Source organism: Gobius niger, assembly GCF_951799975.1.
Source record: "Gobius niger genome assembly, chromosome: 10".
NCBI lineage: Eukaryota > Metazoa > Chordata > Actinopteri > Gobiiformes > Gobiidae > Gobius > Gobius niger.
Window position 1 is genome coordinate 1,976,672 of NC_136861.1, and position 11,785 is coordinate 1,988,456.

The window sequence follows — 11,785 nt, forward strand, 5'->3', positions numbered from 1 at the left end:
GCATCTGTTATACGCTTTGCTTTAGCGCATTTTGAAAAGATTCGCATTTATTGACAAAATGAAAAGTATTTATTAAGGTAAACAAGTTGCTTGGCTCTTCTTTAAACCCGTGGATGCGCTGAAAACTTCCTACAAGCAAATGAAGAAAGCAAAGTGAAATGGATTTAACTGATCAGAAACTCACTTCAGTTGCACATAAATTGCTGAGTTAAGGAAGAGTTGCGAAGTCGATCCCGCACTGATTTGACGGAGTTTGCTTGATTTTGTGTTAGAAGCAATCGCAACGTCGTGAAATTCTGGATGGACTGATTAGGCATTAAGCATTACAGCCAGACTAACACAAATATATATATATATATTGGAACATTTAGACATTTCTTATTACATTAATGAATACAAAATAAATTAATAAATAGTACTTTAAAAAAATCCAAACTTTATTTCATTTCTAACGTCATCATGAAGCTTTTGTGGCATTACAGCAAACAGACTGATCCAAACGTATTCCTAGAATGAGGCTCTTGTTAAAGTAAAGCTGTTGTTATTTCCAGTTGATGTACAGTTATTTGCAGTGGATTGTGAAAGCTCAAATGCATCTCTTTCTGGTCTCTGTGGTAGATTGTGGGACAGGGACTGGCCTCCCAGATCCCTCTGGTGCTTTGTTTCCAGATGTCACAAGGAGAAAGAGGACTACAGTATAAGAGCTAAACCAGGCCTCAATAAAGCATCCTGTCTCAATCCTAACAGCTTCTCCTGCATTTCTATACCATTTTTTTCACAACTTAATATTTGTTATGAAAGTTCTGTCGCTCTTTTATGCGTTCATGTCATAATTCAAAATATGCTGCATATTATTAATTGTTTTTAAGTTATTGCCATGGTGCAGATGGGTCTCTAGATGTTCATCTGTGAAGGAAATTTGAATACCTGCAAACTTGCTGACAACGTTCACTGTCTTCCTGTTCAATAAAAAGTAAATAAATCCAAAAAGGCAAGAATGAAAATTAAAAAACAACAACATATCATTACAAGAATCTTACTAATAATTCTTCTGTTCCCCCTTCTCCACCACCTGTTCTGGGGTCTCATTTATAAAGCTCACGTGGGGACAAACAAGGCCAAAATCTTCCGAATGCGCCAAAGGTGGCATTTATTTATTTCTTTATTTTCCTCAGAAATGATTAATGGCAAATAAAATGTAATCTATCTTTAACTTCTATACTTTGACAAATATATTGTCATCTGTGACGCTCATGTATGTTCATGCACGGACAGTGGAGCGCACTGCCGCCGGCTCCAAGCGAGAAGCAAAGGCTCTGAACCGCTCTGTGATTTTAAGTCTGACCAACTCCTGCAGAGAGGGAGGGGCTGGTCCAAGGCACAAATCAATCCACTCTGCAGCTCCATCACCTCCCTCTCTCTCACCACCCAAAGCAAAGCATTGCCTCTTCCTAAAGCCCCCACTGCAAATACAGCAATATCTGAGCCCTGTGAACAGCACTGGCACATAGAATGGAATCAGTGAAGGGCAGATTAAGTGGAGCTGTGCGTACGGAGGGTTTTATTTTCTCCGTACGTGAAGTTTGGGTTTTGCTCGTAGGTTCTCTTATAGGCAGGTCCGGGCTGTAGCTCCTATAACCTTCGTGTGAGAGTCGTCTGGTCTGGTTCCTTGAGAGCCAGGTCTATGACGGGTCTGAGCTGCGTCTCCAGCTCTGCAGCGTCTCCTTCGTTAGAGATGATCCAGTCCCAGTCCAGGACCGAGTCCAGACCGCACTCGGACTCTGCATCGTCCACCCCTTCAAAATAAGACACAATCAGCCCTTCAGAACAAGACACAACACATTCAGCCCTTCAGAAAAAAACACAGTCAGCTCTTCAGAAAAAGACACAGTCAGCCCTTCAAAATAAAACACAGTCAGCCCTTCAAAAATAAAACACAGTCAGCCCTTCAAAATAAAACACAGTCAGCCCTTCAAAAATAAAACACAGTCAGCCCTTCAGAATAAAACACAGTCAGCTCTTCAGAATAAAACACAGTCAGCTCTTCAGAATAAGACACAGTCAGCTCTTCAGAATAAAACACAGTCAGTCCTTCAAAAATAAAACACAGTCAGCCCTTCAAAATATAACACAGTCAGCCCTTCAAAATAAAACACAGTCAGCCCTTCAGAATAAAACACAGTCAGCTCTTCAGAATAAGACCCAGTCAGCCCTTCAGAATAAAACACAGTCAGTCCTCAGAATAAAACAGCCCATCAAGTTAAGATGTACCGGCGATGTAGCTCCACCCCCTGCTGCGCCGTGTCTCGTCGGAGGCGGAGACTCTGATGGTCCGGGTCTGAGTCGGGAACTGGGTCTTGAACCAGGTAATGTCCGTGCTCCGCCGTGCGTCGCTCACCAACTGGAAACACAGATCAGATCCAAATCAGACATAAAGTCGACAAGATCAGATCAGACATGGACGGTTTCTGTCAGACAAACACATCAGATTAAGAGAACAGATGCTACAAAGCAGCAGACAGGTATTTGAAGCTGCTGGTGCCTCTGGAGTCTCCCAAACATGAAGGTGTAGGACCCTCCAGAAGCTGCAGTTGTGCATAAACCTTCTATCCGGGCCTCCCCTAAACTGTTCATTGAAGCTGATGAACAGAAACGGCTGCAGTGGCTCAGAAATACATGAAGACTCATTTTCAAACAGGAGGCAGTTTTCATCCAAACGGCAGCTCTGGGAGGCTATTCTAACATCCTGCAAAGAAATCCAAGCAGAAACTGTCCAAAAACTCACAAGTTTAATGGATTTAAGAATTTTGAAGCTGCTCAAAGAAGGTCCTATGGTAAAATATAACTTGACCTGTTATTTTTTGATTGAAATAGCTTTTGATTTCAGTAAATATGACCTCCTAATGCTGCAACTTCAACAAATGACCATTTTCAGTTAATTACAAGCTTTAAAATGTATTGAAACGATGAGTTGCATAATAATGTGGAACAGTAGATTTTGAGTTTTTTACTATATTTATTTTTGAAAAAAAATACTGTTATCACTGAGAGATTTTTTCAACCACATTTAAATGATCCTCTACCAGTTAAAGACATGAAAATTATGCTGACTCTCATTTGAGTTGACAATTTAGAAAATCTTACAAAAATGTCCGTTCCAAATTATTATGCAAATCAGTGTAGGTGTTGTTTCTGTCCTTTTGTCATCGGTTCAGGACAATAATATATTCCTGAGCAACAAAGCATACATAAATGTGTGACTTGAGTGAAATTATAATTAAGAATCTGTTTCTTATTCAGTCAAAAATAAAGTAACTGAGAAAATCTAAAAGACAAATCTTAATTTTGACAAAATTCTTTAGAATAATACAGAGATATGCATTGCTTAAGCCTATTCCTTTTTGGTTGTATATTTTTGTTTTTGTTACTGTTTGGAAATTGTATTGATTTAACCTCCTAACCCCCACCTATGCCGATCACATTTTCTCCAGTTTGGCTTTACCCAAAATTAAAAAAATAAAAGCGTCTAAATAGGAATATAAACGAGAATGAAGAAAAAATAAAAATAAAAAATAAGTTAAAAAAAATACAAATGAATAACAAAAGGAAAAAGATTAATTTAGAAAATCAGTTTTGTAGGCCTTAGCTTTGAGGCGTTACTCTGGCCTATAGTCTGTAAGCTCCAGTGCAGAAGCTTTTAGATTTGGGTAAAGCCGAACTAGAGATAATGTTCTCGGTTAGGGCGGGGGTTAACCAAAATAAACCATTCATAATCTCTTTTTTTGTTGTTGTATGGGATTCTCTGATTCTCTGACTTGAGTAAATATGTTTCAAAAGAAATCCAGTGTATTCGACTCAAAATTATTCTGTGAAAAGTTTTAGTGATGTTCGTCTTTGTACTAAACAAGTGCTTTAACCTTGAAGAATAAGAGGAACAATGAACGTCTTGGTGAAAGTGTGACTGAAAGTCTTGGAGTATGTGGTGGAGGTCGTGGTGAAATATCAGTGAAGTGTCAGTGACGTGTGTGAAAGTCTCGGTGTATGCGGTGGAAGTCATGGTGAAAGTCTCGGTGTATGCGGTGGAAGTCGTTGTGAAAGTCTCGGTGTATGCGGTGGAAGTCGTTGTGAAAGTCTCGGTGTATGCGGTGGAAGTCGTTGTGAAAGTCTCGGTGTATGCGGTGGAAGTCGTGGTGAAAGTCTCGGTGTTTGTGGTGGAAGTCGTGGTGAAAGTCTCGGTGTATGCGGTGGAAGTCATGGTGAAAGTCTCGGTGTATGCGGTGGAAGTCGTGGTGAAAGTCTCTGTATATGCGGTGGAAGTCGTGGTGAAAGTCTTGGTGTATGTGGTGGAAGTCGTGGTGAAAGTATCGGTGTTTGCGGTGGAAGCCGTGGTGAAAGTCTCTGTATATGCGGTGGAAGTCGTGGTGAAAGTCTCGGTGTATGCGGTGGAAGTCGTGGTGAAAGTCTCTGTATATGCGGTGGAAGTCGTGGTGAAAGTCTCGGTGTTTGCAGTGGAAGTCGTGGTGAAAGTCTCTGTGTTTGCGGTGGAAGTCGTTGTGAAAGTCTTGGTGTTTGCGGTGGAAGTCGTTGTGAAAGTCTCTGTATATGCGGTGGAAGTCGTGGTGAAAGTCTTGGTGTATGCGGTGGAAGCCGTGGTGAAAGTCTCTGTATATGCGGTGGAAGTCGTGGTGAAAGTCTCGGTGTATGCAGTGGAAGTCGTGGTGAAAGTCTCGGTGTATGCGGTGGAAGTCGTGGTGAAAGTCTCTGTGTATGCGGTGGAAGTCGTGGTGAAAGTCTCTGTATATGCGGTGGAAGTCGTGGTGAAAGTCTCGGTGTATGCGGTGGAAGTCGTGGTGAAAGTCTCTGTATATGCGGTGGAAGTCGTGGTGAAAGTCTCGGTGTTTGCAGTGGAAGTCGTGGTGAAAGTCTCTGTGTTTGCGGTGGAAGTCGTTGTGAAAGTCTTGGTGTTTGCGGTGGAAGTCGTTGTGAAAGTCTCTGTATATGCGGTGGAAGTCGTGGTGAAAGTCTTGGTGTATGCGGTGGAAGCCGTGGTGAAAGTCTCTGTATATGCGGTGGAAGTCGTGGTGAAAGTCTCGGTGTATGCAGTGGAAGTCGTGGTGAAAGTCTTGGTGTATGCGGTGGAAGTCGTGGTGAAAGTCTCTGTATATGCGGTGGAAGTCGTGGTGAAAGTCTCGGTGTTTGCAGTGGAAGTCGTGGTGAAAGTCTCTGTATATGCGGTGGAAGTCGTTGTGAAAGTCTTGGTGTTTGCGGTGGAAGTCTTTGTGAAAGTCTCTGTATATGCGGTGGAAGTCGTTGTGAAAGTCTCGGTGTATGCGGTGGAAGTCGTGGTGAAAGTCTCGGTGTTTGCAGTGGAAGTCGTGGTGAAAGTCTCTGTGTTTGCGGTGGAAGTCGTTGTGAAAGTCTTGGTGTTTGCGGTGGAAGTCGTTGTGAAAGTCTCTGTATATGCGGTGGAAGTCGTTGTGAAAGTCTTGGTGTATGCGGTGGAAGTCGTGGTGAAAGTCTTGGTGTATGCGGTGGAAGTCGTGGTGAAAGTCTCTGTATATGCGGTGGAAGTCGTGGTGAAAGTCTCTGTATATGCGGTGGAAGTCGTGGTGAAAGTCTTGGTGTATGCGGTGGAAGTCGTGGTGAAAGTCTCTGTGTATGCGGTGGAAGTCGTGGTGAAAGTCTCTGTATATGCGGTGGAAGTCGTGGTGAAAGTCTCGGTGTTTGCAGTGGAAGTCGTGGTGAAAGTCTCTGTATATGCGGTGGAAGTCGTGGTGAAAGTCTCGGTGTATGTGGTGGAAGTCGTGGTGAAAGTCTCGGTGTATGCAGTGGAAGTCGTGGTGAAAGTCTCGGTGTTTGCGGTGGAAGTCGTGGTGAAAGTCTCGGTGTTTGCAGTGGAAGTCGTGGTGAAAGTCTCTGTATATGCGGTGGAAGTCGTTGTGAAAGTCTTGGTGTTTGCGGTGGAAGTCGTTGTGAAAGTCTCTGTATATGCGGTGGAAGTCGTTGTGAAAGTCTCGGTGTATGCGGTGGAAGTCGTGGTGAAAGTCTCTGTGTTTGCAGTGGAAGTCGTGGTGAAAGTCTCTGTGTTTGCGGTGGAAGTCGTTGTGAAAGTCTTGGTGTTTGCGGTGGAAGTCGTTGTGAAAGTCTCTGTATATGCGGTGGAAGTCGTTGTGAAAGTCTCGGTGTATGCGGTGGAAGTCGTGGTGAAAGTCTCGGTGTTTGCAGTGGAAGTCGTGGTGAAAGTCTCTGTGTTTGCGGTGGAAGTCGTTGTGAAAGTCTCTGTATATGCGGTGGAAGTCGTGGTGAAAGTCTCGGTGTTTGCGGTGGAAGTCGTTGTGAAAGTCTCTGTATATGCAGTGGAAGTCGTGGTGAAAGTCTTGGTGTATGCGGTGGAAGTCGTGGTGAAAGTCTTGGTGTATGCGGTGGAAGTCGTGGTGAAAGTCTCGGTGTATGCAGTGGAAGTCGTGGTGAAAGTCTCGGTGTATGCGGTGGAAGTCGTGGTGAAAGTCTCGGTGTTTGCAGTGGAAGTCGTGGTGAAAGTCTCTGTGTTTGCGGTGGAAGTCGTTGTGAAAGTCTCTGTATATGCGGTGGAAGTCGTTGTGAAAGTCTCGGTGTATGCGGTGGAAGTCGTTGTGAAAGTCTCTGTATATGCAGTGGAAGTCGTGGTGAAAGTCTTGGTGTATGCGGTGGAAGCCGTGGTGAAAGTCTCGGTGTTTGCGGTGGAAGTCGTGGTGAAAGTCTCGGTGTATGCAGTGGAAGTCGTGGTGAAAGTCTCTGTGTTTGCGGTGGAAGTCGTTGTGAAAGTCTCTGTATATGCGGTGGAAGTCGTTGTGAAAGTCTCGGTGTTTGCGGTGGAAGTCGTGGTGAAAGTCGTGGTGCTAGTCTCGGTGTTTGCGGTGGAAGTCGTGGTGAAAGTCTCGGTGTATGCAGTGGAAGTCGTGGTGCTAGTCTCGGTGTATGTGGTGGAAGTCGTGGTGAAAGTATCGGTGTTTGCGGTGGAAGTCGTGGTGAAAGTCTCTGTATATGCGGTGGAAGTCGTGGTGAAAGTCTTGGTGTATGCAGTGGAAGTCGTGGTGAAAGTCTCTGTATATGCAGTGGAAGTCGTTGTGAAAGTCTCTGTATATGCGGTGGAAGTCGTGGTGAAAGTCTCGGTGTATGCGGTGGAAGTCGTGGTGAAAGTCTCTGTATATGCGGTGGAAGTCGTGGTGAAAGTCTCGGTGTATGCAGTGGAAGTCGTTGTGAAAGTCTCTGTATATGCGGTGGAAGTCGTGGTGAAAGTCTTGGTGTATGCAGTGGAAGTCGTGGTGAAAGTCTCGGTGTATGCAGTGGAAGTCGTGGTGAAAGTCTTGGTGTATGCAGTGGAAGTTGTGGTGAAAGTCTCGGTGTATGCGGTGGAAGTCGTGGTGAAAGTCGTGGTGCTAGTCTCGGTGTTTGCAGTGGAAGTTGTGGTGAAAGTCTCGGTGTATGCAGTGGAAGTTGTGGTGAAAGTCTCGGTGTATGCAGTGGAAGTCGTGGTGAAAGTCTCGGTGTTTGCAGTGGAAGTCGTGGTGAAAGTCTCGGTGTATGCAGTGGAAGTCGTGGTGAAAGTCTCGGTGTTTGCAGTGGAAGTCGTGGTGAAAGTCTCGGTGTTTGCAGTGGAAGTCGTGGTGAAAGTCTCGGTGTATGCAGTGGAAGTTGTGGTGAAAGTCTCGGTGTATGCAGTGGAAGTCGTGGTGAAAGTCTCGGTGTATGCGGTGGAAGTCATGGTGCTAGTCTCGGTGTATGTGGTGGAAGTCGTGGTGAAAGTATCGGTGTTTGCGGTGGAAGTCGTGGTGAAAGTCTCTGTATATGCGGTGGAAGTCGTGGTGAAAGTCTCGGTGTATGCGGTGGAAGTCGTGGTGAAAGTCTTGGTGTATGCGGTGGAAGTCGTGGTGAAAGTCTCTGTATATGCGGTGGAAGTCGTGGTGAAAGTCTCTGTATATGCGGTGGAAGTCGTGGTGAAAGTCTTGGTGTATGCGGTGGAAGTCGTGGTGCTAGTCTCGGTGTATGCGGTGGAAGTCGTGGTGCTAGTCTCGGTGTTTGCGGTGGAAGTCGTGGTGAAAGTCTTGGTGTATGCGGTGGAAGTCGTGGTGAAAGTCTCGGTGTTTGCAGTGGAAGTCGTGGTGAAAGTCTCGGTGTATGCGCTGGAAGTCGTGGTGAAAGTCTCGGTGTATGTGGTGGAAGTCGTGGTGAAAGTCTCGGTGTATGCGCTGGAAGTCGTGGTGAAAGTCTCGGTGTATGCAGTGGAAGTCGTGGTGAAAGTCTCGGTGTTTGCGGTGGAAGTCGTTGTGAAAGTCTCTGTATATGCAGTGGAAGTCGTGGTGAAAGTCTCGGTGTTTGCGGTGGAAGTCGTTGTGAAAGTCTCAGTATATGCAGTGGAAGTCGTGGTGAAAGTCTCGGTGTATGCGGTGGAAGTCGTGGTGAAAGTCTCTGTATATGCGGTGGAAGTCGTGGTGAAAGTCTCGGTGTTTGCGGTGGAAGTCGTTGTGAAAGTCTTGGTGTATGCAGTGGAAGTCGTGGTGAAAGTCTCGGTGTTTGCGGTGGAAGTCGTGGTGAAAGTCTCGGTGTATGCGGTGGAAGTCGTGGTGAAAGTCTTGGTGTATGCAGTGGAAGTCGTGGTGAAAGTCTCGGTGTATGCGGTGGAAGTCGTGGTGAAAGTCTCGGTGTATGTGGTGGAAGTCGTGGTGAAAGTCTCGGTGTATGCGGTGGAAGTCGTGGTGAAAGTCTCGGTGTATGCGGTGGAAGTCGTGGTGAAAGTCTCGGTGTTTGCAGTGGAAGTCGTGGTGAAAGTCTCGGTGTATGCGGTGGAAGTCGTGGTGAAAGTCTCGGTGTATGCGGTGGAAGTCGTGGTGAAAGTCTCGGTGTATGCAGTGGAAGTCGTGGTGAAAGTCTCGGTGTTTGCAGTGGAAGTCGTGGTGAAAGTCTCGGTGTATGCGGTGGAAGTCGTGGTGAAAGTCTCGGTGTTTGCAGTGGAAGTCGTGGTGAAAGTCTCGGTGTATGCAGTGGAAGTCGTGGTGAAAGTCTCGGTGTATGCAGTGGAAGTCGTTGTGAAAGTCTCGGTGTATGCAGTGGAAGTCGTGGTGAAAGTCTCGGTGTTTGCAGTGGAAGTCGTGGTGAAAGTCTCGGTGTATGCAGTGGAAGTCGTGGTGAAAGTCTCGGTGTATGCAGTGGAAGTCGTTGTGAAAGTCTCGGTGTATGCAGTGGAAGTCGTGGTGAAAGTCTCGGTGTATGCAGTGGAAGTCGTGGTGAAAGTCTCGGTGTTTGCAGTGGAAGTCGTGGTGAAAGTCTTGGTGTTTGCGGTGGAAGTCGTGGTGAAAGTTTCGGTGTATGCAGTGGAAGTCGTGGTGAAAGTCTCGGTGTATGTGGTGGAAGTCGTGGTGAAAGTCTCGGTGTATGTGGTGGAGGTCGTGAAGGTTGTACCCAGACGGGCTGCGTGGCGCCGTTGGTTGCTAGGCGACAGAAGAATCCCGGGTCGCGGCGCCTCTGCTCCTCTCCCCAGAGAATCATCTCAGAGCGATACTGCTCCTTGTACGGGCCGGCGCCAAGGAGGAGGCTCAGGTCCAGGCCATGGTCCTGAGGAGGAGCTTAAGTTTTTACATCATTCTGTTTCAGCTTTTACTCAATACTGTGAGTGTGATTTATGAACTAATGTTTACTGACGAATGTAAAATGGACAGAAAAACTGACCTGAGCAAACTGCTGCTTCAGAGGAGCAGAGAGACGCACGATACACGAGACGCCGGGCCCAAGACTGAAGAGGAGAGAGGGCAGAGTGGGGAGAGGGAGGGGGAGTGACAGGTGAGTGAAGAGAGTAGAGTGAGGAGAGAGAAAGGAGAGTGAGGAGAAAGAGAGGAGAGAGAGAGGGATTTTTCATATAAAGTACACAGTTGTACCGCTCCTGCAGCAGCTCCGTGATGTGATCCTTCCCAGACTTTCTCTTCCCGCTGAAAACCAGCACCAGCCGCGGCTCCGGCACCTCCTCCTGCACCTCCTCCTCCATCCTCCGCTCACAGACGCCCGTCCCCTGTGGACAGAGGAGATGCAAGTCAGAATATATTAGTATTTTACCACTTTTTACATCAGTTTGAGTTTTATCAATTGAAGTGAAACGCTGCAGGTGAATATGGAAAAAAAAAACATGTACGTAGAGATATCAATTTGAAATGTCTGCTGTAAATTACTGGCACAAAAATGAGGAAAAAATAATTAATCATTTAATGTTTTCATATATAAGGCGTTTTATGCCTGAAAATGCCCAAAATGTTCCATCTTTTCGGTGAAGAAATCGGAATAACAGAAATGTGACATTATTTTGTGACATATCATTAGTTACAAACTTTTTGTTTAATTTTAAAATAGGATGGGGTTTTTTTGTGTGTGGAAAAACCTGTAAAAAAAAAGTCACCTTGTTTTTTGACACAAACTTTTTGCCCATAGTGTCTCCCCTTTATAAATCTTACCATCTGTTTGTGTTTCTCTCTCTGATTCAAACATGTGCTAATCACAGCAAAGAGCGCCCCCTGTAGATCAACCTTATACTCACTGTCAAATCAGTATTTTAACATTTAACCGAGTGCATTCTCTCAAGTTCAGCGTTACTCAAATCCAAAGCCAGTGTAATAATTAAATAATTTCAAAACTAGGGTCTACAAAACTGATCTAAGATGTTTTTTTGTCGTATTTCGTTGCATTTTAGTTGTTGCTTGTTTTTTTGTCGCTCCTTTGTATTTGTGCTTCTCTTTGCTGCGTCTTCATCCACATTTACATCTCGTATTTGTCACTATTTTGACGCTTTTTTAGATTTGGTTAAAGTCGAACTGGAGAAAATGCACACTCTGTTAAACAAACTAAGTATGACAACACACGCACGAGCCCCGAGTTGCTTTAAAACTTACTTTGCTCTGAAGGCTCTGACTGAAACTGGACCAAACCGGGACTAAACCAGGACAGACCCGGGTAAATGCAGAGGCTAAAACAGTGTAAACTTGGAGGAAAAGGAGTTGGAACGCGCCGCAGAGGGAGATGAACCCAGATACACGGGTGTAAACAGACCACTGTGGCTCCACTCTGCGCCGGGGCCGTAACTGTGGCCAACAACGCGCACTTCCTTTCACAAACTCACCTTTTTCTACCGTAAACCTCCCGCTCTGAAGATCAACAGACATTTAAATATAAACTCGAGGAAGTGTTTCTGAAATAAGAAGCATATTTGTGTCTAGACCAGGCTGTAATCTGCGGAAATAACTCATTTCCCGCCCGACGCAACTGTCGTTACGGTAACACGTGATATGTCGCGAGAGCCTGGACTGAACCACGCACGGTGGTGAAGCTCCGCCTTCGAATAGCTCTATTTTGGACTAAAATAAACATTTCATTAAAAAAACACCACAGAACAAGTTTATATACAAGTTAAATCCGTTTATTTTGAACTTAAATCATAAATATTTAAAACGTCACAGAACATAAAGGTTAAGGCGATACAAGTGACCGCTTATCCCCCTGATGAAAGTCTTTGGGCTTCATCCGAAATCCTCAAATCCATAGCTTTTATGTCCAGATCCTAGGTCCTTATCCTAGCTCCTGACCCTTAACCTTTTATGGGGTCAACTGTTAGATCTCTATGCAGTAGCATTTGCCCAATTCGACTGTCCTTTAAAAAAAAAAAAAAAAAAAATCATTGAAATGTTACACATACATTTCATAATAAACATGAGTGGTACCTCTCCTGGAACCGCCACCTTAATGTGATGGAGGGGTTTGAGCACCC

The 11,785-nt window shown here is 45.2% G+C and overlaps 1 protein-coding gene across 1 annotated transcript; it reads right to left on the reverse strand.

Moving 5' to 3' along the window:
* Window positions 1-1,619: 1,619 nt before the first annotated feature.
* Window positions 1,620-10,034, reverse strand: pmvk (phosphomevalonate kinase). Its single transcript, XM_079564265.1, has 5 exons — window positions 9,912-10,034; window positions 9,706-9,769; window positions 9,439-9,591; window positions 2,272-2,401; window positions 1,620-1,796 (listed from the first exon to the last, which is right to left on the reverse strand). The coding sequence occupies exons 1-5, from the start codon at window positions 10,016-10,018 to the stop codon at window positions 1,633-1,635; spliced, it is 618 nt and encodes a 205-aa protein (XP_079420391.1). The 5' UTR covers window positions 10,019-10,034; the 3' UTR covers window positions 1,620-1,632.
* Between the last annotated feature and the right edge of the window lie 1,751 nt (window positions 10,035-11,785).